The sequence below is a fragment of the Chamaea fasciata genome, unplaced genomic scaffold (assembly GCF_029207755.1).
Source record: "Chamaea fasciata isolate MVZ Bird 193981 ecotype frontalis unplaced genomic scaffold, bChaFas1.0.hap1 SCAF_4, whole genome shotgun sequence".
Lineage (NCBI taxonomy): Eukaryota > Metazoa > Chordata > Aves > Passeriformes > Sylviidae > Chamaea > Chamaea fasciata.
In genome coordinates this window covers 8086466-8113104 of record NW_027094089.1, presented here as the reverse complement: position 1 = coordinate 8113104, position 26639 = coordinate 8086466, and the positions used below count along the sequence as shown (strand labels likewise).

At 40.3% G+C, this 26639-nt stretch overlaps 2 protein-coding genes across 3 annotated transcripts in view; one reads left to right on the top strand and one right to left on the bottom strand.

Moving 5' to 3' along the window:
* Positions 1–10589, bottom strand: part of PSIP1 (PC4 and SRSF1 interacting protein 1) — a 34921-nt gene extending 24332 nt beyond the window's left edge. For both annotated transcript variants that reach the window (XM_066180818.1, XM_066180819.1), the window contains exons 1-4: positions 10523–10589; positions 9835–10021; positions 8803–8879; positions 4556–4694 (exon numbers count right to left, since the gene is read on the bottom strand). In XM_066180818.1, the coding sequence (XP_066036915.1) occupies positions 4556–4694; positions 8803–8879; positions 9835–9906 (288 nt within the window). In that variant the 5' untranslated portion in view covers positions 9907–10021; positions 10523–10589. The remainder of the gene's footprint in view (positions 1–4555; positions 4695–8802; positions 8880–9834; positions 10022–10522) is intronic.
* A 6808-nt stretch (positions 10590–17397) lies between these two features.
* The window catches only part of CCDC171 (coiled-coil domain containing 171), a 153178-nt gene continuing 143936 nt past the window's right edge, over positions 17398–26639 (top strand). The window contains exons 1-2 of the mRNA XM_066180817.1: positions 17398–17501; positions 23839–23971. Of these exons, the coding sequence (XP_066036914.1) occupies positions 17455–17501; positions 23839–23971 (180 nt within the window). The 5' untranslated portion in view covers positions 17398–17454. The remainder of the gene's footprint in view (positions 17502–23838; positions 23972–26639) is intronic.

Here is a 26639-nt window from a genome sequence, read left to right as displayed (position 1 = left end):
CTGCGTTTTTTTAAGTGTATAACTTAGCTCTAAGAATCTTTAAAATTGAGGAGTTGTATGAAGATAAAACATACAGATCAAAGAATATCTTAAGATACATTCATATCCAAGACTGCAGCTAAAGAAATGTGTCCATTCACTGAATAGTACAACATATAAGCAGATCATAATACATTATTCCACTTTAAAATATTGTTGGGAAAACAGTGTATTTACTCATCAGTACCTAGGTTAACTTTCCTTTTGGTTTTCATAAGCAGCTAGTTGCCATCACTTTCAAGATCCCTCATGCTTGTGGGCAGGTGCCGGTGACATGGGGAACTAAGTCCATCACTGCCCTGAGCTGATCACAATTGGTCCAGGGGAGGTGGCTGGCAAGGGATGAACTGAGCCACTTCAACATCCCACCTCACCTGGGAACAGATGGTGCCTTCACCCACATAGCAATAGGAGAAGGGGAAGAGGGGATAGAAGGACAGTCATGCACAGAATAAGATGCCTGCACAGAGCACATGGGGTTCTGAAGCAAAAGAGATGTCAGCATCAAGGAGGGACACTGAAAGAGGAGACACATAAACCATTGCCCAAGCCAAGCTCCAGCCCAGAGGAGTTCCCTCCTGTTGAGGAGTACATTTAATGAAACTAGCTCATGTCATTGCAGACTGAGCTGTGTATGGCAGGAGCTGGAGGCAAGAGATCTTGAACTTTGCATATAAAGGGATACAGTACCCAGCCAGGTAAGTGGACACTCAGAGACATCAGGAGCCAAGGACTCAACTGGAAGATCCAACAGTTTCCAAGCTTAGCCTCTAAGGGTATAAATGACCAGGGCTTCCTTTTCCAGGGTCCCTCCCAGGAAGTTATCTAGCTAAAACTGTTATTCTGTGATTGCATCAGAATTAAATTATTTTATGGACCCAGCTGAGACTGCTAAACAAAACTCAGGGTCCAGCCAGAAAGGAAACCTTGTCTGACTCTGAGTGTGGTGTGTGTGGAGGGAGCCAGCAGAGCACCCAAAAGGATCCCTGCAGCTGTCCACTGCAAAGGGCATCAGCCCCAGCTCAGGTGGTGCTGAGTGTGACTGTCACAGCGGCTCCTGGATGGTCACACCTGGATGCTCCCTTAACACCAAGAACTGGCAGAGGGGAGACAGAAGGTACCTGTCAGGATAGGGCTGCAGGCCACGAAAGAGCCCACACTGCACCTGCTGAGTAAGAAATAAGGAACTGTGAGAACAAAGTAACCACTTCACACCCAGGGGGCACACTGAAATGTGCAGAGGACACTGGGGACCAACAAAGCCAGAGCAAAGGTGGCTGGAGGGAGGCATGTTTCTCCAACTCTATTTTTTTGGTCTTTGTTTCTTGTTACCAGAACTAGTAACATAAAGTGTATGTCAACTGACTAAGCTGCACCAAATTGAATATTTTGTTGTGTATACCATACCCCTTTTTGGCAAAGATAGTGGAGCCTCAGAAACTGATTTCAAGTGTTGCATATAGTTAAAACCTTACCAAAAAAAGGCCTTCTAAAATCATGGCTCAGGCCTGCACATCAGTCTGTATTTGTGAGAATCAGCCTGCATATCAGCACGTTCCTGTGGGAACCAATTTGCACCTGTGTGAAAAGGGACTTGCACCTGTGAGAACTGATTCTGTACCCATGAGACAAGAATGTAAACATCTATAAAAAAGAAAAACTTTAGCAAGCACCTACAAGAGCAACTACCTACCAATGAACTGAATAGCAAAAAGTTACTAACCAATTAGAATTAAATACGATGCTTTTAGAAACCATATAAACTGTGAACAATAAAGTGGAGCTATTTATTGCATGAGGAAAAGGTATCTTCTCTGTCTCTACTGCAACTTTCAAGCACTCTGCCACCCTTAAAACAAATACCAGCTCCCTATAAACTCTCCAGAAGTCCCAGGTTCAGCTGAGATCGGGGTAATTCTCTTCTTATTAGCTGGTACAGTGCTGTGTTTTGGAATTAGTATTAGAATTATGTTCAAAACTTACAGATTTTGTAGTTGTTGCTAAATACTGTTTAAACCAAGGAAAACACTACATAGTAAAAACCAAAACAATGTTATCAACACGATTCTCATCCTAAAGAAAAAAACTAACTCTATTCCAAGGGAAATCAGGACATTACACGCTTAAACATCCATTCCTTCCCAGACTAAAATATCCAGAAGTCCTGTTCCTCAAAAAACGGTTAGCTGTTAAATGAAGCCTTTTGCAGATGTACTCTATTAGCATCAACAAGGACTATTCACAAGTAAAAACAAAAGCTGGCTAAAGGGCTTGATTTGCTCCAGCTAAAATTTGCTTTTACTAATGCCTAGCACAGAGTAGAAGACTATCAAAATGAAAGCTTTCTACAGTTAATGGATAAATTCAGGAACAAATTTGCATGAATCTATTGCTTAACTTCATTCTTTCTGTAACTGAAACTGATCCAACCACCTTCCTGGTCGAGCAGGGAAACCCACAGCTGGCTGACCAGGACCATAGCCAGATGACTTCTAGGAATCTGCAAGAATGGAGACTCCTCACTGAGCAACCTATAGCATTGCTTGGTGACCCTCACAGAAAAACAAACAAACAAACAAACAAACAAACAAACCCCAACCACCAAAAAGCTTCCTTTTATTTAGAGGGAACATCCTGTGATTCAGTTTGTGCTCTTTGCCTCTGATCCTGCCACTGGAAACCCCTAAAAAGGGTCTGACCCAGTCTCTTTGTACTCTTGCTTCACATATTTGTATAAATTGAGGAGATTTCACATAAGCCCACCAGGGCTGAGTAGTCCCAGCTGTCTGAGCCTCTCCTCACAGCAGAAATACTTCAGTGCATCACATCCATGGGCTTTCATGGGTCTTTCTGTTCAGTATGTCCATATTCCTCAATTTGTATTGAGCAGCCCAGAACTGGATCTAGGACTCTAGTTAGAATATCCCTACTAAGAAAAGTTTCTTCTTCCAGTAATTTTATGGCACACTTAAAGAAACAGGACTTAAACACGACCTGTGGGGAAAAAAAAACCTTTTTCTTTCTTTCCAGCAAAGAAATAGGGAAAAAAATGCAAAGAACAACCCAATAGCTCTAGACAGAACCAGACAAAGAAAGACAGTGCGAAAAGTGCTGAAGCTGAAGAACCTAAATGGAACTCAAAAGGTAAAAGGACTATCTTGCAGAAAAGCTGTTACACTAAGAAAACAGTCTGCATCTACCTCTTGGCAACATGTTTTGTGTCTTTTCCCAACTTGAGATGTATCTAGGAATGTCTCAAATGCTACTGAAAGCACTGCTTAACTGAAGTGACTGATTTCTGCAGTGAAACAAAATATTAGACAAACTTTTTACTGTTGATTATTTATACCCAGATTTTAACCTAGTTAGAATGACTGGTATAGCTCACAACCGCCTCAGGTATCCACAGAGCATCTCTTCTCAAATGTCACAATAAGGACAGTGAAAAAGTGTATCAATTTGTATCTTACAGTAGCAGAAAGAATCTGTCTCTTATTACTACAGTCCTTCCCTCTGGGATGTAGGGATTGTCTCTTTACTACAGTCCTTCCCACTGGGATGTGGGGATTAGTATCTCTCCATGTCGCAAAGAAGAAAGTGTACATCTGGAATACATCACCTTCTGACAATACTTTAGGAACTCTTTAAATCTTTATTCATGTTCCCCTTCAAACTAGAAATACAGTATGTGGGATATCTTACGAAGCAGGAATTAACTGGTACTGAAATGGGAACGTAGGATGCTGCGCAAAAATGGCAGATAAAAACAGAAGACAGCAATTCTGTTTATTATTGCAGCATTGCCTACAAGACCCAATGTCACCAAGGTCAGTATACATCCAGTGTACATACCAAAACCAAAAGCTTACATAATGTCCAGAGCAAACAAAGACAAAATGAGCAAGAGAATTTATTTGTCTTCATTTTAAATTTGGGTCCTTTTATGGGTAGCATTGCATAGCTCTTAAACTTGCATAGCTTCTCTTAAACTTAGAAGTCCTACAAAAAAGCAAGAAACTAGGAACTACTAATGGACAAAAACTGAACATGTCAAAAACATCACATGAACCAAGTCATGTGACCGGGGCTAAAAGGCAAACATCCCGTTGCTTCCAACGGCTAGAATGAAAATAGTGCACACTAAGAGACCATGCACTGAAATCTTACAAGGGTACGTGTGGACATAGGTATTTGGTTTTAGAATATGTAGGGCAGAGTGACACATGCCAAAAAATCCACCACTTTTCAAGCACAGTCACACAATTACAAAAGCATATTAGGAATATACACATAGTTGAAAGTATGTATCTATCTACAGTTAAACAATCCCCATCACAACTTATGCTATCCATACTAGACACCAGTAATAAACAGGATTTAAATTTTTTAAAATATATGGAATCTTGCCTAAACTGTAGTTAAACAGTAGCAATAAGTCATTACCCTGCGTCAGGGTAATGCATTTTCCCTCCTCCCCCCCAAAATAACAAAGATTCGTAGAGTCTGCATAGCTTACCTGCTGATGAGAGAATTTCACTTTGGGATTATTGTCAATTTCCCATAACCCTTCATTAAAACCCTTTCTTTTATTTGGTTTGCCGTATTTATCTTTATTTTCTGAGTAAGGGAATATGTCCTTTGGCCCCAAAAATGCCCTTAAGGAAAGAAAGAACAAAATTCACATTTTAATTGGTTAGTCATTTCAAAGAAGTAAGCACCAAGTGTTATTAAATATTAAATTCATTAGTACAGTAACCACTATTCTACTAGAGTCCTTAGTTTTCTAAACTTTGGCCTGCAACAGCCTAAGGTTCCCATTACTACCACCACACATAGAGAATTCCCTCCTTCCCAGAGATTGTGTATCTGGGCAAGAAACGCTCATCACTGCATCTTAAGATTGCAGCTAACAAGTCAACCAGGTACTGTGAACCAGTTCAATTAAAGACTAAGAAGCTTACAAACAGAAAGAGCAATTGCTTCCTTGTGGACGAAAACCATGCTTAAATGTTAAGAATAAAGCAGCCTTGAATATTTTTATTGTGTTGGATGTGAAAAAGCATCATCTGAATACACTGGCTGCCCACATATTTTTAAGAATGCTGTGTAAGAATGTAATTAATTCAGCATTAATTCAGTAGATTTTCAGCGTCTGACAATAGAACCTCACCACTTGATTTATGAAATTTAAAGAGTAAAGACTTTCTTAATTTAAGTTTATCCTCCAGTCATTTTCTTGATGAAGTAAACATGACAATTATATTAAAGACACTCTTGGAACATTCTTGCTGCTGCCTGTGTATCTCCTCCAGACAAACAAAAAAAATCTCCTATCCCTACTGTAAGCTGTCAAACGAAAGGTTTTACCTATTAGCTTTTCTCATATGACAAAATTACAGTATTCACTACTAGCACCTCCAAGTAAAAGATTTGGGAAAATGAGGTACCATGTTACTGAGAACCAATATTATGTTTTTTGCTGAAGAGCATCAAAGACTATTTAATTTCTGCCCTACCTTCATGGCCTTTTGAAGTTAGGATTTCACTGTAGCAATCTACCCACTGCTAACAGAAAAATGAACACTTCAGTGGTACACTCTCAGTTTCAACCCATGCCTAGACTTTGTATTATTGCAATTATATTACATCCAACTATTTAAAAAGTTACAGATACTTGCTTTCTGAAGTACCAGCTCATGGCAAAGTTAAACAGATACTTCTAAGCTCCACTATTTCCTTCATTATCCTTAAAAATAAAAGCAGCTACTTCAGACTTACAACCCACTAAAAGGAGGAGAAAAAAAAAGAAAAAACATAGAATCTCATGAAAGCTTAAGCATTTTCTCCTCCAGCAGTAAACACTCATCTATGTGCACGAAGTATTAAGTAAGCCATTGTCAGCTTAGACTGCAAACCACCCACCTCTTGGCAAGTCACAGTAAGAAGGATTCAGCCAGGGTGGGAAACATGCACCAGCAAAGCTTATTTACCCAGACCAAAAAGATGAGGAGGGAGACAGAGCAACTGGGAGAGACAAAAATAGGAAAAATATTGCCTCTTCTTCTCTATTCTCTGAAAGGAAGCATTTTTCCACTCTCTAAGCCTTTGCCCATATTGTCAGGCATTGAAAAACACCCAAAAACAGCTACTGTGAAAAGGTTATGAGGCTTACTAGGCTGCTGCAGTTTAATCCCCATGTACCAATAAAGAAAAAGGAACAAGAATAACTGAATGAAAAGAGAACCCTAATACAGAAAGTCCAGAAACTAGCGTTCAGTGTGACCTGTTTGTCTGTGACCACACAAAATTTGGACTGATATGACCTACTGCCACAACATATCCAAAAAGAATGTTTATTAAAATAGTATTCATTATATTACTTTCCCTAGGTAGTAACACATTCAATTGGGGTTTGTAACAAAACTTAAGAGAAAACAAAAAACTACGAAGTACAGGTTAATACTTATTTACAGTAATTTCATAAACTCAATTAATATTATTTCTAAAAGTGAAGTAAAAATTACTCCCAAGCCAGTCTTGCTTTCCTTTTCCCCCATGGTTCCTTTTTCCTGCTGTAACCATCCATGTAGCATGAAATACAGTCATCATTTATACTTTTAGAACTATAAACTGATTATGTGGATTTTCAGAGTTGCTACTATTTACAGGAAGACAGACTGTACATATACACCCTACAAAAATGCTGAAGGTAGAGTGTCTAACTTTGCACAATGTGTAAGTCTTAACTGTGAGAAGCACAGCACATAACAAGTTTACCAAATTTACTTTAATTCCCATGAAAAAGTACATGAAATTGTTAACTCTTCATAATTCCTGATGGATCACTGAAGTCACTATTTACAGCTAAAAACCCTAAACAAAATTACAGGCCATGGAACATCAGTCTCCTTCATCACCTGCTCAGTTCCTTTCTATTGTAATTTACAGATATCTGCTGTAAGGAGTAAGTGAGACAAAGAATTATAAAAGTTTCACCTATTATCACTCTACAGATCTTAAGATAAGCAACATGCTTAACAAACACCAGGAGAAAGCTGCATCATGGAACACCCTGTACATTGCAACACGTGTGAAACAGAAGCAAGAGGCTTCTCTGGTATTCTATGCGGTTCTGAGAAGTAATAAACTGGAACCTAGAGCCTAACAAAAACCAGATCACAGCAAAACTTTAATTTTTAACTACACCAGAGTGAGGAACAAACATTTCATATTACTCAGGCAAACTAGAAAAAAGCTCCCAATTATCAAACCTTTCAAACCCAAACATCTCTTAAGAGCTCTAAGCTAAATCTGAAGTAGGACATATAACTTCTCAAAACTTGCACAAGTGTTTTAAAAGCTTTAGATGAGGAGTTATTTCTGTCTCCCTTATATTCTACCTGCACTCCCAAACTTATTTACAACTGTACAAAACCCAAGTGCAATCGAGAATGACACATACCAAGAGCAGAACCAAAGCAGTACTGAGTTACAGTTGCCAAAGTTCAGCTGGGTGAAAAATTTAAGAAAAGAAAGGTAATCTAACACAATTGAAATGATAAAATAATGGACAAGACAAACCTTGCAACCTTGAATTGACTTCCAGAAATTCTTCTTTACCCACAAAATTATACCAAAAACTCCAACCAAAGTAAAAAAATTTAGTTATTGAAAGATTTATTGAAAGATGAGATTAGCTAAAAAAAAAAAATACGCAGGCCAAGCATATAGGTATCTTTTTCATCACAGAAATCACTTTTTACGGAAAGTAATAGCAAGTAATGCCAACAGTAGGAGATGCTTACTCTTTAACGTAACAAGACAATGTATCTTGTCATATCAAGGCTTACTAAAAGATAGATGCAAAGTACCAGATTAAAGAAATTTCAATAGATTTAATAATAAGAAAAAAAAGCAAGATTCTTTCACAAAACGCGAGACATGGACAACTTCCGCACACAACTTCAACCTGCCATTTTTATTAATAAAAATGTAAGAATTAAAAGCACCCCAATACAGATTTAAATTGCCTGGATTTCTTTTAGCAGCTCAAACAACAAATGGAGCACTGAATCTGATGATGTGTTAAATCTAACCTAACTCAACAAGTCAGGCTAAAAAGCAATACAGTAATTTTCAAAACCACAGAACTACATAAACCTCAGAATATTTTCTATTAAATTCAGCTGTGGAAAGTATACAGTCTCTCAAAGCAAATACTTTATCACCACAAAACACCACTCAAAGTACCCAAAGATCAGTATTTTGCAGGTTGATAGATACGAAGCTAACTGCACTTCCTCATCTCTCTCCAGATCTCATAAACATATCACTCACAATCCAAAACCTTGTCAGAAAAAAAACCAAAAAACTCAAACAATAAAAACAACCCGGGTACATGATTATCTGCCCATCTCTCAAATTTTGCCTATTTCACTTTTTTGAGAATATAGTATTGAGAATTTTGACGATATACAGGGCTATAATTCATTACAGAAAAGAAGAAAAACTAATCAGCCACATCACTGTGGATACAATTTTTTTCTTCTGATGAATGAAGTGTACATGTCATCATTATGGTCTACCATTCACTTAAACAGCTTAAATTAATGTTAGAGAAGCATGTCTTGACAAAAGAGAGCAATTTAGGAAGATGTGCTACTAAAGACAATAGTTTGAAATACACTACATTCAGAGAAGGTAATGTTTTGTCACAGCATTTTAAAATAAAAAAAATACAATCCTGAAATATAAAAGACTTACGTCTCATGGGTGCCAAAAAAGAAAATAGGCATTTTATTCATAGGTGGTTTTACTGCTCCATCAGGAATTTCATCCACCTAAGAAAAACACAGCTTATTATAATTCGAATCAAGTAATAGTCAAAAAGAGTTTAGGGGGAAATATGTAAAAATTAAGCATTTAAATGGGAATAAAAAAGCTACAGAGAAGTAAAGCAGAAACTGAGATATCTTTTTAACAGTATGTAAAAAAAAAATATACCAGAAACAAAACCAGTATTAGCAACAACAGAAAATTACATTATTTTCAGTTTACAGAGATACTTTTCACATGACCACTTCTTTTAAAAGAAGAGATTATAATGCATTACAGATAAAAAGCATAATTCAATTTCATCCACATACTGCCCTTCCTTATGGAAAGGCAGCAGCAAGACTTCCTACCCTTATGCTGACCTGATAACTTGTGGAAGCCCAAATGTGAAGCACTACCATAAGGATAATAAACTTTAAAAGAAGCCAAATTCCTAAGTCAGCACCTTAGCTCAACACTTTTTTACCTCCATTCCCACACCCAACAAATGACCTACAGCAGTCCCAGAACTTGGCATGCCTTTTCCACGGGAGCACAGAGAACACCAAAAAGGACTGGACAATTTACCACGTACACTTAGCCTGTTTAACAGAAAGCACAGTAGACATAGCCCACTTAGGAGTAATCTTGCCATAAATTCGTGTTTTTCCTTTGCCAAGGGCAGTTATTTGGGGACATAATTTTTGTACAGCTCCAGGGGCCTCCACAAGCTCCGGTGTCGCGCTGCCATACAGCAGCAGTCTTCATTCCCTAAAGCCGCGTTACACAAATTAGGACAACTAATGACTACTTGAGAGGGCTACTTTTTACGGATCTGCAATGTGACTGCAAAGCCATTTCTTCACCCGGGAGCCCAGCCGTGTCCTTCCTCACAAGAGGCGAAGCTGAAGGCGCTGCTCAGCTCAGATGTGTGAGCGCACCCGGCAAAGAAGGAGGCCGGGGGAGGAGGGAAAGCCTTACCCTGGCCGGCCAATGGGGGTAACCTTTCATCTTGGCGAAGATCAAGTCTCCAGGTTTGAAATCTCGGCTCATATTTTCTCGCCGACCTGACGCCCTGTTGCGGCCAGGCAAGCCGGGTTGAGAGAAGCAAAGGCTCTGCGCCTCCAGCAGCCACCGCGGCACTGCCAGCCACACGAGGTGCCACTCGCTGCCGGGATAAGCACACCGGGGCGGGGGAGCGCAGAGAGAGCAACACGAGGAGGCACGTCAGCAAGGGCAGGCGGCCCCTGGCTGGGGCGCGCTGCGCCGTGCCCGCCCTTCACCTCTGCAAAGAGACCACCCCGGGCACTCCGCAGCCTCAACCCCCACCCAGGGGCAGGGCCAGGCCGCCCCCGGCCAGGAGAGCCACTCGCCACCTTGACCCGATCTCCCCGTCCTCGACCGGCCACGCGCCCCCTCACGCACACGGGCACGACGGCGCGCGAGCGCTCCAGGGGGGCAGGGAGGGAGGGGCGCGCGGAAAAGAAACTCCGCCCGCCCGCCCTCCTCCATCCATTCCTCCATCCCTTTTTCTCTCTATCCCTCTTCCCCCTGACCCCCCTTCCCTTCCCCTCTCTCTCTCTCTCTCTCTCCCCCTCTCCCCCCCCCCAGCCCGCTCGCCCGCCCGCCCGCCGCTTCACCAGCAGCGGTGCAGCTCCCCGCTACCAACCGCACTGGCGCCCGGCCCGCCGCCCGCCGCGGGAAACACAGCCGCGCTGCCTCCTCCCGCCAGCGGGCCGGTACCACCCGGCACGCCGCGCCGGGGCAGCGGGGGAGCTCCGGAGTGCCTGCGGGGACTCGGCGAGCGTCCGCCGTAAGACAGACGGCTCGGCTCCCGTCTCCACGCCTGGGAAATGCGGGAAGCCACGAGCGGAAAGAGCCTGCCGGACCCGAAGCAGAGTTGAAGAAAGGAATAGGAAAAGCCTCGTTCGCTCCCTCTCCCCGCGGTCGGAAAAGTGGTTCGTTCCTCCTCCGGTGGGGGCGGAGCGGGCGCGGCGCCGCTGGAAGGAGCCGAGGTGGGCGGGGAGCAAGAAAAGAGGCGGAGAGGGAGGAGCCGCCGCGGCGGTAGGGCTGTGGGACCGTCGTCAGCGGCGGCGGGAGCCGAACTGGGTCCGCCCACGCGAACGGGCGGATGGGCCCTGCTCAGCCGCTGACCGGCTGCCGTGGTTAACGAGCGCCATCCTCCTTTGCAAACCGGGCCAGTGCTACTGTCCCCGCGGGGCGCTTTGTGTGTTTCAGGCCCCACGAGCTCTGTTAAAGAGCCATCCCCTTGCGCGCTTCTCATTCCTTTTTGCTGCCGGCCCCAAAGCTGCCCGTGTTGCTCGGGTACTCCCCATCCACTTGCTTGACGTCTTGACTTCCCTCAGCTTACAGCAACAACGGTAGTTTTATTTTCTTGAATCTGTAACAGAGTCCTTGCCTACTACTTAGTCGCCATTAACACCTGGTGTACTAGTCTGAAATCAAACCAGTGAGAGATCGTAAGTCAGAATTATAATTTTATAGGGAAAAAATTAAATAAATAAATGCAGTAGTACAAGAACACTGACAAAGACAAAATATAACCTGACACCCTGTGGTGGTAGCAGTCCAAGCAGAATGGTTCTGTTGAAGCGGTGATCCTGTAGAAATAATGGATCTGAACATCCAGCAGTAGCTCTTGTCCTCTGGGAGTCCAGTAGGTAAGCACTGCTCTGGTGTTCAGAATCTCAGCTTATATCCAGGTTGGAATGCTTGGTTCCTCCCTCCGGGCAGAGCATCTCACAATGGGATGGTGAGTCATGTGATAAGGCCTGATGGGCCCATTAACAGAAGATAATCCAGAGTGGGGGAGGTAGGGAGCACTGCCTCACCTGGTTTCAACAGTTCATTAAGATGGTGATAGAATATACTTAAACTCAGGACACCTGGTTTGGCGGAGGTTTTGTTTTGTTTGGTTGATTAGTTTTGCATTCCAACTAGGATCGCTACTAATTCAGACTGTGTTACTCCCCTTGTCCTCTGCATATCTGCTGCCTCCTGGCTTGTTTACCAATCCACATTAAGCTTCGTCCTGACCAAGCATTTCAAGCCACTGCGCTCTCCTCTCCTGTTTCCGTCAGCTGATCTCCCTAATGAGTGCATCAGCCACTGCCAGCCTCCCCACAAATACCCTTCTTCAAATTGAAGACCTCAAAACCAGGTATAAACCCACTACCTTCTTTCTTATGGCCTGCCTGTCCTGTTGTACCTAATTTTAATTCTGCATCAAAAATTAGCTTGCCTGTCAGCTCTCTGTGGCTTTAGTCTTATGTGATGGCCCCACACAGCACCACCTGCAAGTCATGGTATGTCTGTGCCATACAATGGGTGCCCAAACCAGTAGAAAGCTGTAAGACTGGCAGAAAAAAATTACTCCTTACACTGTTTCACAGGGACAGACCTAACCATTTTGTGCTCAAGTTTTCATCCTTGGTGTGTGGCTTGACGCACAAGTTTTACAGCTTAGTTTTCTGCCAGCTGCCCTCTTTGCTACTTGAACATAAAGGTAAGTCCTTCTGAGAAGAATAATCTTACTCCATTCAGTTTTGATACTGGAACTCAAGTCAGGCCCAAAACATCCACCGCAGCTGCCATGGAGCAAGTTGTCATTTGTTCTAGACTCTCTCTTTCCTAAATGCAAAATGTTGCTTTATAAACGTTTACTATAAAATTTCACACCATCTGTGTTAAGCAAGAACAAACTTCAATTTTCTGATGGCTTAAACAAGTCAAATCTGTTTGATTTTCTTGGAGGTGGCAAAATTCAAATCCCTGACATCAACTTTCTCATAAAAAATAGAAAATCATCAATATATTAAGACAGATAAAAAACTTTCTTCCTATGTAAAAATGAATGACCACTTGGGGAAAAAGTCCCCATCCCTGGTGGTATTTAAAAGACATATATATGCAGCACTCAAGGACATGGTTCCAGTGGTTGCCTTGGCACTGCTGGGCCTATGGTAGGACTCGATGATCTTAGACGTCTTTTTCAACCTAAATAATTCTATGGTTCTGCATGTGAGGTGTATTTTTCAGTGTGGGAGGAAGGAAAGGTGTTTGTTTAACTACATGCATGGAGCAAAAGTATAGTGTCTAAAGTAATTTTTGTCAATCAATGTAAAAAACAGTATGTGGGACATTTTGGGCAGATAAACTAATATTACTGGTTCAGAATTTTCCAAGTGTTTATACTGCTGAAACCTATCACATCACTCAAATATGATGCTAAGTCTCTGTCTCCTTTCATATTATCACATAATTTATATTTTTTCATTAGCCGAGGCCATTTTTCATCTTAATTTTTGACTGCTCATCAGACAACAGTGGAGAGGACATCCTCTTCGCCCAATCTTTTTGATCAGAAAAAACCCCAACCATGCCATTATTAAGAACTGCAACATAATGAAATCTAATTTTGTGAACCTGGGCAAGGAACTTATTTCATTTGGCAGAAGACATTCAGAATAATTGCATGATGGAGAAACAGAAAAACCACTGGTAAAAGCCAATTACTGAAATCAAGTCAGAAAATAGAAATTAAGTTTTGAGTCTGTCTGGGAGGGTGAAAATATTATGGAACTTTTTTCTTTTTATTAGAACTTCAATTTGTACCTTGAAGGATATAGCACTGACATGTTACTGCTATTGTCCACTTTTATAGGATATGGTGGGTGGATTTTATTCACTCCTTCGTGCTGTTGTTATTTGATATCAAATATGTTTACATCTTGAAATCAAGTGAAATCTCTCACTTGAGATGTTTCAAAGAACCCTTCCCTTTGTGCAGTGAGGCGACCAGAAGAGGAATGGTAACCTTGTTACCACTCTACCTCATCCACCCTGCTGTGATTTTTGTTCACGGTCTCTCAAAATCCTGTTTGTTTCTCTTGATGATCTGAGTGGAGAATGTGCCGCCCCGAACCTGAGGACACGCACATCTCCATCTTGCTCTCATTTCTGTCGGTCATTGTCATGTCCTGCACGCATATTATAATTTGGGGCTCAGACCGCTCAGGAGGTGTCTGGGGCAGGCTGCGGCCGGCCCGGGGGCCGTGCGCTGGTCTGCCTGCGCTGCCGCACCGCCCCTTGATGACGTGTCGCCGCGCCCGGAAGTTGCCGTTGGGAAGGCGCTGCGCGCCGGCCGCGTCCCTGCTGGCGGGACCTGGAAACGGCGAGACGCTTCCCGGCGCTTCCCGGCTGCCCGGAGTGGCCTCGGGGTGCTGCTGGTGGAGCTCTGTTCTGACTTGTTCCCTCAGTCCTTCCTGCCAGGTAAAGTGCCAAAGCCGCCGGCACGGCGTGCGCTCAGCCAGCGCCGCTCCGGGGCCAGCGGAACGAAGGGATGTTGCTGCTTTGGTTTTTAGCTTGCTTAAAATTTTTCAGCCTGCGTTAGTGAAAAGCTAGTGGTTCGTTCAGCTGGAACTGGTGAGCTTTTATAGGTTGCCGCACAGATGCGGTAGTTTCGCCTGGCTTTGTGTCTTTTAAATTAGTACATCTTGGTTAGATTTAGTTTGCTGGGGGGGACCTTAGTGATCCTCCAGTTCCATTTCTTTGCCGTGGGCAGGGACACCTCATACTAGACCAGATTGCTCAGAGCTCCGTCCAGCCTGGTCATGAACACTTCCGGCGGTGGGGCATCCATAGCTTTTCTGGGCAACCTGTTCCAGTGCCTCACCACTCTCAGAATAAAAAATTTCTTCACCACATCCAGTCTAAATTAATGGCCTTCATAAACTTAGCTAAGCATATTCGGAAGTTCTTGAGGAGAATATGGCACAAGTTCTGTAGGTAACATCCACTGAATGTATTATTTCCTTGAGCAAAAATTTCTTTACTGTTTGATTGAGGGGCTCTTATGAGCCACTCCATGCCCCTTGAATTTTTTTTTTTTCCCTAATTGAAATAGCGTGCTTTTGGAGTGGATCCATTTGTGTGCTAATGAGCTATGGATGTGCATCTTAAAGAAATATTGTATATTCAAAATTATTAGCATTCCCAGAAAACAGTCATTAGGTATTCCCTGTTTCCCTCCCCCACCAAAGTAATTAAAAGACTTAAAAGTAATTTCAGAAGGTTCTAAAACTTCAAGGTGGTGTGGATGTGTCAGAGGAGATTTTGCTTATGTTTTGAGACAGATTTTTTTTCTGTTGCATCTATTTGGTTGCACCATTATTTTTTTTTTCCTTTTCTACTGTTCAGATTTTGGTATAAAGCCAAATATGTAATTTTTGGCAATAAATATTAAGAAAAGGGTGATATGAAAAACTAATTTCTTAGTGTTCAGAGCTATGTCTTAATGTAAAAATTTGGCACAATTGATAGAGGTATAGTTTCCTCTATCAGGATACCTCATTTTCTTTTTTATTGAAGTGATTAATCTTTGTTGAGTACAGTACTACAAGTACTTTGTCAAGATTTTCTTTCACGTCAAGTTAAAGTTTTCAGTGCGCAAGCCACCAGTAATTTAATGGAACTTAACATGTGCCTAGAAATTATATTATGGTCTATACTTTGAAAATGAGGTTTTCAACTGTTTTCTCATTTGAGTTGGAAAGAAAGCTTATGTTGTTTTCTCTAGGAGTATGAGTGACTGTGTGGCAGTTACGGTGTTTTTAGTCTTATGAGCACATGCATCAAGGTGCCTGTGTAGATGCTAAAATCACAAAGGATACATCTTGCCATTCTATACAAATATACTGCTTTTCTGTAAAAACAAAACAAATAAACAAAAAACCCCAAACCAAAACTCAGGTGCTTTTAGAAATTTTTTGCTGCATTTTCTGTTAAAATTGTAGATTATTGTGGGAAATAGTAAAGGTAAGAAGACTTTTAGAAGCCTTGAAAGCAGGCCTCAGGAAGAGAAAGCAGAGAACTTTGAGTTAGCTGCAGATGTACAGCTTGAAAGTAGAGAAGATACTATAATACAGCAAGCAAGGATATGAAATAACAGTTAACTGTTAACTGCAGTAACAGTAGCAGCTGCAGCTAGCTCTAAGTTCTCTGCTCTGTTTCTAAAGCCTGCTTTCACAGCTTCTAAAAGTCTTCTTACCTTTAGTATTTCCCACAATTGAAGCAGAAATGCATTTTTTTTGCCATATTTCTTGTGCAGCAACTGAAATGAATAAAATCCCTTTATATTAATATATTACACCAACTGCTGCCATTGAAGACCACAATAGAAAAAATACATTAAAGTAGTAGAGAGCATTGAAAGGAGGGCAACAAGGTTGGTGAAAGCCTTATGAGGTATGGCTGAGGTCACTTGATCTGTTCAGCCTGCAGGAGGCTGAAGTGAGATCTTATTGCAATTACAGCTTCCTCACAAGGGGAAGTGGAGGGGCAGGCACTGATCCTTTTTCTCTGCTGACTGTGGCAGGACTTGAGGGAATGTCCTGAAGTTGTGTCAAGGGAAGTTTAGGTTTGATTTTCAGAAAAGTTTCTTCACCCAGACGGTGGTTGGACACTGGAACAGACTCCCAGGGCAGTGGTCACAGCATCAGCCTGGCAGAGTTCAAGAAGCATTTGGATAGTGCTCTCAGGCACGTGGTGTATCTCTTGGGGTGTCCTGTGCAGGGCCAGGAGTGGGAATCAATGATTCTAATGGATGTCTTCCAACTCAGCTTGTTCTATGATTCTGTGAACATGTGACTGCAAACAAGGGATGGTAAAAATGGAGTCCAGGTGAGTTTCCTGTTTTGGACTTTAATATGGATGTCCGTCTGCTATCATGTTCAAAAACAAACCTTAATGGCTCATTGACTGTTGAGTACAGCTTATATTTCATGTTACCTTGCTTTAATTAATAAAAAGATGTTATTAATGAGCTTGCTGTACAACTTGACGTAAATAATGGATTTTTTTAAGGTCTGCGTTGTAAATATGTTGTCTCTATTGATTTCTTTTTTATTGTAACACTAAATAATCTTTTTTCTAAAGGTGAGTGGAGTTACAGTTCAATTTAGTATTCCTCCTGTATAATCGTAACTAATTTTGATTTATCTAATACAATAAAAATATGCTCAAATAAAAGATTCCAGGTTTGTAAAACACTTGGAAGACTTGCTGTGTTAAAGGCTTTTATCAGGCAGCAAACCTAGTACATGCGATCATGGTATATGCATTTATCTTCAATAGAATAACTTTGAAGAGAAAGGGAGTTTGTAATATTCTTACGAGATAGAGGATCTATGTATGTGAACAAAATATTTTTTACTGATATTCTGAAAACCTTGGCAGGGATATTCTGCTATGTTACTATATATGTATATAATAATCTACAGTATTTAAGCTTAGAGGACTAAAAGTGCAATTCTCATAGCTGTCTGAAACTGTGGAATTGTAGTTGTAATTGTTCACATGATGTAGTAGTAACACTGCTTTCTAACTGCTTTTGAGTATTTAGAAATTATTCTTTCATTGTTTTGTCAAATAAACTAAAGCATGTCTCTGTTACAGATTTTAATGTTTTTATGATATAGAAGAATCATCTTGGAAGCTTGTTAAGTAAATGTATATACAGTCAATGATTCATTCTCCAGCATTTATAGTTTATGCTGCTTAAAAAGCTGCCTATTTGCCATCATGAGTTCATCCTGTCCTGTCACCTACTCTGTCACAGATGCTAGAAGGTGAGCTTAATTTCTGTATTCTTAAGTCTAGTAATATAATTTCTGTTTTTGTGGTTTGTTTGCTAGATCCCTGAAATTATGTAATTCAGACTGACTAAGAACCAGTTAAAGTGTGATATATGCAAACTATGCCATAATAATACCCTTATTAGATCTTAGAATTGTGAAATGGCCAGGGTTGGAACAGACCTCAAAGATCATTGGATTCCAACCCTCTGCTCTGGACAAGGACACCTTTCACTAGATGAGATTGCTCAGAACCCCATTCACCTTGGCCTTGAGCAAACTGCCAGAAATGTGGCATCCCTATCTTCTCTGGGCAACCTGTTCCAGTGCCTCACCACTCTCACAGTAAAGAATTTTTATAATATCTAATCTAAACCTACTCTCCTTCTGTTTAAAGCCATTCTCTCTTGTCCTGTCACTACATGCACTTGTAAAGAGTGTCTCTCCATCTTGTAGGCTCCCTTCAGGTACTGGAAGGCTGCAATTAGGTTACCCTTCACCAGGGTGAACAAACACAGTTCCCTCGGCCTTTCACCAGTGCACTTCAGGAAAGGTGCTCTGTCCCTCCTAATCAATTTCTTGGGCCTCCTCTGGACGTGCTCCATCAGAGCCATGTCTTTCCTCTACTGGGACCCCAGAGCTGGATTCAGCACTGCAGGTGGGTCTCAACAGGGCAGAGGAGAGGGGCAGAATCCCCTCCCTGGCCCTGCTGCCCATGGTGCTCTGGATGCAGCCCAGGACATGTTTGGCTTTCTGGGCTGTGAATGCCCATGGCTGGGTCATGTCCAGCCTCTCATCCCCCAGGACCCCCAGGTCCTTCTGGGCCAGGCTACTCTCCATCTGTTCATCCCCCAGCCAATGTTAGTACTGGGGCTTGCCCTGACCCAGGTGCAGCACCTTGTACTTGGTCTTGGTAAGCCTCCTGAGATTCCCATGGGCACACTTCTTGAGATTGTTCAGATCTCCCTGGAAGCCATCCTATCCTTCAGGTGTGGCAAACAGCATCACTCAGCTCAGTGTCATGTGCAAACTTATTCAGAGAACAGTCGATCTCTTTGTCTGTCATTAATGAAGATACTAAATAACACTCTTCCCAGTGTGGATCCTGAGGGACACCACTTGCCACTGATGTCCTTTGGGACTCTTAGCCACTAATCACTATCCTCTGGATGCTACTGTTCAACTATTCTTATATCCACCAGCCATGAATCCATTCATCAAATCTATCTTTCCAATTTAGAGAGAAGGATGTTTTAAAGGGGATCATTTTAAAGGCTTTACAGAAGCCCAGATAAATGCCATCTGTAGCCATTCCTTTGTCCATTGATGTTGTCATGTTACCAGATGATAAATTTCCTACAGCTGGTGAGCTGACACAATGCTTGTTCTCCTAAAACCATTGGCCTCTGGAACTGCACAATGCCCATTGTGTAGGAAGGAGAACTGGAAGTTCACCAGCCTCAGTGCCCTGCCAGCTTGTCTATGTCAGCTGTAACACTGGGGTCCCTGACCACTATGGACTACCAGAGACACCACTAGGACAGAAGAATACATACGTAAAGGAGAGTGAAAACACTTAAATGATAGTGGGGAAATGATTGCCGTGTATTTTTATTCTGGGACAATCAATGCATATGTATGTAAAATACAGTATAGAAACAAAGCTACCGCCCTGTGCATCTGGCTGAGTAAAGAATGCCCACTTCTTAATGCTACATTGCTGGTAAGGAGGTTTTTTTTAATTGAATTTTTGGTGGCAGTCACTCCATCATTACAGGTGTGCATACTGGCCATACTGATGTGCAAGAATTCTCACATGGGCATAGGGGACACGACAGAGGTAGTTTCTGTCTCCATTTGGGAACAATGTCATGGAGTTCCAGAAGGATTTTCTGCAATAGCTGTGGGGTAGAGGTTGGTTTTAGGTCTTGCACATCCCTCTTATTTCTTTTTAATCTGATATGTGTTTGATCTTTGGCACAATTAAAGTAAATTTTAATTCATTCTTTTTATCTTAACTGTGAGAGCTAGTTGTCACTATTTAAAATCTGATTGTAAAAACCTGCTGGTCATATAGAATTTGGGAAATTCAGTAAATAGGTACTTTTGTTAGTACCTAGGTACTAACTTATGACTAATGTCAGGCTAGAGACTGCTTCTTCAGCTGCTGAAGTTTAGCATAATTACTCTTCTACATAGTGAATGAAAGAAAGTTTCTCTAAAACAAAATTACTCTACATTTTTGGCCAAATATGGAAGAAAAGCTAGTGAAAACTATTTTCTCTGTGATGTTTTTTGTTGACTGTAATTAGCTGACTTATGAAGTGAATGTGAATTTCTGAGCGTTCTGTGATGTAGAACTCAAAAGCTGTTTCACCTACTCATATGCTTTCTTAAAGAGTCTTAAAGTACTACCAAAAATGGTGTCTTAGATAAAAGCTTTAAGTTGATAAAATATGTATTTTCATTCAAAACCAATGATCAATGAACCATTAAAATGTGAAAATGGAAGTGCAAAGCAATCTCTGAATTCCTCTTAGACTGCAAATCATAGATGATTTGAAACTTTCCAGGGATTTTGCCTGAATCTGTGGCTTAAGCTGCCAAGAACTTTATGCTTGTAGCAGTTTTACTGGTAAATAAATATGGAAGGAAGACTCTTCTACAGTAGGTAGTATGAAGCTTTCATAAAGTACTTACTGCATGTGCTGATGATGCTGTGAGGATTAAAGAAAATGCCGCAGAAATAAGGTGGCTAATTAAGGATAATTCCTATTTTATTTGAAAATGTTTAAGTAGACAAATAAAATAGTGAAATAGTAACCTAGTAATATTCTGTCTGTTTTCTTGTCCTTTTATTTTTTTTTAAGTTGCTGCAGTAGTTTGAAGGCAAAACAAATGAGAGGCTCCAAGTCAGAGATACAATTTAATAGAAAAAAAAAAGAAAGAAAGTAAACTAGAATAGATGCAATAATACAAAAGACCACTGACAGAGTCAGAATACAACCTGAGTGTAGTGATGGAAGCAGTCCAGATGAGGTGGTCTTCCTGAAGCAGTGATCCTGTAGAAAGGTCTGGTAGCTCGGGTCCTCTGGGAATCCAGTGGGTAAGCGCCCCCCTGGTGTTCAGAGTCTCAGCTTATATCCAGGCTGGAATGCTTGGTTCCTCCCTCTGGGAGGAGCATCTCACAATGGGATGGTGAGTCATGTGATAAGGCCTGATGGGCCCATTAACAGGAGGTAGTCCAGGAGGGGGTCATCTGGGAGCTGTGTAGCAAAGGTGCTGATGGGCCCATTAACAGAAGATAAGCCAGAGTGGAGGAGGCAGGGAGCACTGCCTCACCTGGCTTCAACAGTTCATGAAGATGGTGATAGAATATACTTCAACCCAGGACAGTTGCTGATTTGGTTCTATACTAAGAACAAAAATAAGCTTTTCTGCTTTATATTTTTAAGTTCTTACTAATAATATCATAAGTTTATAAGCTATGCATAAAAAGTTATTTTTAATGCTTTTTTCCCTTCACTACTTACTGTTGTGCTATTTGTCTTCATGCTCTTAGGCACATTTTTCATTTCTATAATGTCCCTAATTTGCTATTACATGTGGTGTCACGTAACTTGTTTGTGGTGGTTTTTTTTCCGCTACTGGTCCAGTTAAGCACATAGTAAAATTTTTCTCTGCTTAAGTTTTATTGTGCAGGTATCTCCAGTGTGCTTTTTGTTGTTGTTGTTGTTGTTGTTGTTTTGGGTTTTTTTGTTGTTGTAGTTTTTTTTTTTTTTCTGGATAATTAATAGAAGAGTTGAAAGGAAGAGCTTTATTTAAAGCTGATTGTCATAAAGCCCAAGGTAATTTCCTTAAAGATTTGAAGGTGTTTCTTTTAAATTACTTTACAAAAAGTAATTGTTCCCTTGCTTACATTCCATCTGCTCTCCTTGCAAGAAGTATTAAATATCATCAGGCTTAAGTAAGCAGAATGACCTCTCTGCTGCCCACACACTATCAAAACGGTTACCCATTTCTTAATTCTTGTTTTTCTCCCTAACTTGTGCTTTGTTAACCTCGGTGCCACCAGGTTTTTGGGTGTCTTTAGTTGAGACAGATACTTCTTGTATCATCTTTGAATAAGACAACCTGCCTTTCATCTCTGTTTTCCCTAGCCATGGGAGAATAAAGGCATACCAAACCTATTATGTCATGTCCACAAGCAATCATTTGTACAGTTTACAGGTGCTCTTGATGCTGAATTGAGTTTTACCTTTTTTTTCTTTTATGTATTTTCTATATTCTTTGCAGATATATTTGTAGCTCTGTAGCCTATCATAGTATTCATAGCTAATATTTTACCTACTTTGTTAGACAGAAAGACAAAATAAATTCCCCAGTGGCTCCAGCCTGGGGATCCAAGGTTAGATTTTTGGGGACACCAAGGTTGAAATTAGCTGTCTAAGACACATTTTCATAAACAAAGTTTAGTTCCTATCTAAATGGGGGGGATTCAGAGAGGTTGAACTGGGAGGAAATACCTTACCATTTATGTCTCTTAATTGGGAATTTTTGTCAGATATGCTAATTTGCTAAACACAGAAATTGTATATGTGTTATGCTATGTGTGCATCTTCAATGTTTTCCACCTGGCAAATTGTGCATCTAAGGATCCTTATAAAGATAGCCCCTTTCTGTCACCTAACTCTGTCTGGCTCATGATTTTAGGGCGAGTGAAAAGGCATCACTCACTTTTCAGATTCTTCTTACTTCCTTCATGACTTAGCACCATATTTTCTTATTGCATTAGCTAAGAGTTGCTTAAAATAAAATGTGATTTTACTTACCTGGTTGCTGATTGTTTGCTCTTTGAGACATGTTGATTCCTCTGGGTATGGGTTTCATAGTAAATACTGGAAGCTAATAATATGCCAGTGGTTTTCTTGCAGTACATGTGGGTTTTGATGATCTTTATCTCCTACATTTTTAAAAAATATAAAATGTGTTAAGTACATGGCACCCTGTGGAACTATTACTGATGATACACAATTGTTCTGATCACACAGATGAAATCCATCTTGTTTTGAAATGAAGATTTGACAGAATTCATTAAATTATAAAATATTTATAGGCTGCAGCTAAAAACCTGAAATTTCATCGTTTGTTGTTAATAATATCTTTAAAGGCTACATTTAATCTAGAATACTGTTCCCCTTGTTGATGACATTTGTGTTAATCAGCTTTTGTGAGAAAACGTGTGTCATCAGGTAAAGGTTTTAGTTGTGGAAAATGTTAATGGTACCTGTGCATAAATCTAGGAGTAAAGTGATAATCCTTTCTTTTATTTAGAAAAACCCAGTATACTGGCATTCATTAAACTCTTCTTTCTGTAATTAATACCTAAGACTTTATGTAGACCAAGGTAAGCTATTTTAGTATTTTCAGCTCTGCATGAAATGATGCCAATTTTCATGCCAATTTTCATGCCAATGCCATGTTTCTTTTTACAGTTCAATTCATATTTAGTGGCCCTGATGACTTTCACTTTTGTGTGGAGTGACTGATTATTACAGCCATTCTTACACAGTTTTAATAATTTGAAAAACAACTTAAATAATGTGAACACTGAGTTTCAGCTCCTGAAATACTTTGACTTGCCCACTTTGAAGTTAAAATAATTGATTGTAAGATTATTAATCTAGTTAATTAAATATGTATTTTTATATGATTTTTTCACTCTCTACATAAAGGCTTGTTTTGATTACTTTGATAATGCTTGTGATGGTCAGCAGCAAATCCTGTTACCTGGCAAGTAGACTTTTTTTTGGCTGAAAAAGTAGTGGAAATAACATAACTGACTAGACCTTTAGTTTGTATTTTGTTTGTGATCAACTGTTTATCTGTAGTTTAGATGTATATATTTTTGAAAACAAATGTGAAAGAGTAAGATTTATTCCTTATTTATGTGTTTTATGATGTGTTTTTGAGACAGTAATCCATGTTAAAAAATGAGCCTTACTGAAGAGACAAACAGAAACTTGCCAGTCATTTTAATATATGTTATTGGAATTATGTTTTTAAGCATCCGGGAAGTTTATTGGATCATTTATAAAAATAATGAAAAATAATTAAAAGCATGCTTCAATTGACTTAGAGAAATTACAAGTGCATATCTGATATAAATTCCTGCTTCTACATCTCTCATAGTTTGCATAATAAGCAACAGTAGGTGTAGTTTTATTTAAGTGAATGTATACAGCTTTGGACCCACAATCTGATAATTGACATAAGGAAGCATTAAAACTTAAAAGAAATGCTTATGATTTTTTAAAACAATATTTTGCAGCTTATACAATGAGGAATGTGAGTTACTACAGAAGAGCAATGAATCAGAATTGGATGCTGGTTTAGGTCTAAGATGGAAACTTCTTCAAGCTAAAAAAGAAAATTTGGACTTAACTATTCAACACAATCAAGAAGTAAGGACTTCTTTTTCATTTGTCTTATTTTACCCTTGAAATAAATAATACTCACATATTTGATCAAAAGCATAGTCAGCTGGAAAATATCAAGAAAGGTGTCACTGTACAGACTTTTCATACCTGTTCATAGATACTGTTAGTACCTCTGCTCTCATTGTTAATATTTAAAGATGTGGTAGGTAACTTGAGCATTTCTCAACAGCAAAATGCAGAAGAATCTTGTGCACCCCAAGCTCAATGTAAGAGATGGTTTGTTTGTTTTTTATTTTAATCTAGATGGTTCCATGTACCCATTTTTTGCAATCACACCACAGTTGGTAAGCCAATTGGAAAATAAGTGTAACTGAAGCACAAGAGCAAGTCACCGTGGGAGAAGCAGTCATCTCTTAATTTGGGTACATACCCAGATAATAAATCTTACTAACAGTACTTCTTCAGCAGCATAGTTTAAACCAGATAATCAACTGCCAGATTGGCATTAGCAAATGTGGGAAGTGTGCCTAGCAGTAATATACTGATTACAACTCAGCATCCCCCTTCTCCTGTGTTTATTAGTGGGAAAACTGATATTCAAAGTAAAGAAAAGACTAATTGAGTATATTCTTAATGCTACTTCATTTCAGTACTTGTTTGCTACAACATGAAGGAAATCCTTTGTAATGTGGGTGAATTCCCATGTATGAAGTTCTCATTAACCAGAATGTTGCTACTTTGTAGATTTTCTGAAGGAATATGTATTTTACTTTCTGCTTTCTTGTGTTGAAATATCTTAAACTAGATTTTCAAATGCTAGTTTTTGGCAGCAAAGATTATTTCTCAGCCTGTATAAGATCCTTTTTGGAAGTGTTTTCTATTCTTAGTTTATTGTATGTTAGCATTAATGGCATCTGTTTCATTACTGAGCATTACTGGAATGAATTTTATGCTTGTATATATATTTGTGAGTTACTAGATTGTTGGGGAAGATGAATCAGGGAAACCTTATAAATATGATTGTTTAGCAAAAGATTCTGAAAATATGAAACCTATAATCAAAATAGAAATGGAAGCTTACTTTGAGTTGTAGGATGCCGAGTCTTAGTTACTATATAACGTGAAAACAATAGCCTAGCCAGCTGAAGGAGAATCCCGTTTTGAGTGAACAGTACCCTTCTGCTGGCTAAGAATCCAAAGGTCAACGTAGCCACACAGAAAAGTCTAAAGAGTACTTTTTAGAGTTTAAAATATAACACAGTATGGTAATGAAGTAGTTTTTATAGGCTATATGTAGATTCTATAGGATTTTGTCTCTTGTATTGGTTGGTCACTGTAAATTACAATATTCATCTCAAAAGAAGATATAATGCATTGTAAGAAGGACCTTGCTCTCTTGCTTCTTCGCTTTTGCCTCTTTTCGCCTCTCCTCTTCCCCCTTCTCTTATCCCTTCTCCGCTCTTCTCCCCACTCTTGCTCTTAGCGCTCTTACCTCTTCTCTTTGCTCTTGCTTCTTCGCCTCTCTGCCCCCTACTCTTGCTCTTACCTCTTCCCCCTGCTCTCTGACCCCTGCCATCTAGCTCCCTCGCTCCCTTCTCTCTTAATTCTTACCCCCTTGTTCTTTCTCCCGCTCTCTCTGGGACTTTCCTTCAGCCGAGGCTGGTGGCTGAAGGCAAGGCCCTTTTTACTCACGACCCTTGCAATAAAACCACGCATTCTAGAATAACTCAGGTCAGCAGAGTTCCTTCTCCCTGCTGTCCATGGATCTACCTACACTAGATGTCTGATAGTCTAGTATCCCAGTATGACTGATTTTCTGAATGTTGCCAGAAAATCGTCTGGAATATGTTTCTTTTATGGCATTTTTTCTCTGAGGTGCAGGAAGATGAGAGTAATTGTCATGGGTTTTGTAAAGAGCATATTATTCTATTCCATCTGGGTGGAGCAGAATTGCTTATCTTTGCCCAAATGGGTCAGTGTCGCTTATCACATGGTGGAGTGCTACTTATCTCTCTTCATTGTTTCACTACTTCCATGGGAATGTCTTCTGCTAATGGACCATTAAGAGCTCATCAGTGACATGACACATTACACTGTACTATTGTAAGATGCTCCACGCAGGGAGGAGGAGCCAAACCATCTTAACCTAGATAAAAAGGAGCCACAGTCCCACTAAGTATTCCAGTTTTTCCACCGGATCCCTGGCGGAAGACCGGACCCATCTCACTGTTACTAGACCCTTTTTTTTCCAACAGAACCGTCTCTACTCCAACAGAACCACATCTGCCACTTCAGGAGGGCTTACTGTGGACTGCTTCCAACATCCTGACTAACAGGGTGTCAGGCTGTATTTCCGACTCTGTCAGGGTTTTTCTAGGATTTCTTGTTTGTTTATTTGCTTGCTTATTCTTCTGTACTACAACATCTGTATTTTTCTTCTGTACTACAACATCTGTATTTTTATATCCCTAGTAAGGAACTGCTATACCTATTCCCAAAATCTTTGCCTGACAGCCTTTTAATTGCAAATTTATGATAATTTGGAAAAAGGGAGGAGGGGCTTACATTTCAAGGGAGACTCCAACCCTCCCTGGCAGATACCTGTCTATCTAAACCAAGACAGTAATATATGGTTTATTTTTTAAGGTAGCATATTTTTTGAAAAATGGAGGGGTATGCTAAAGGTACATGA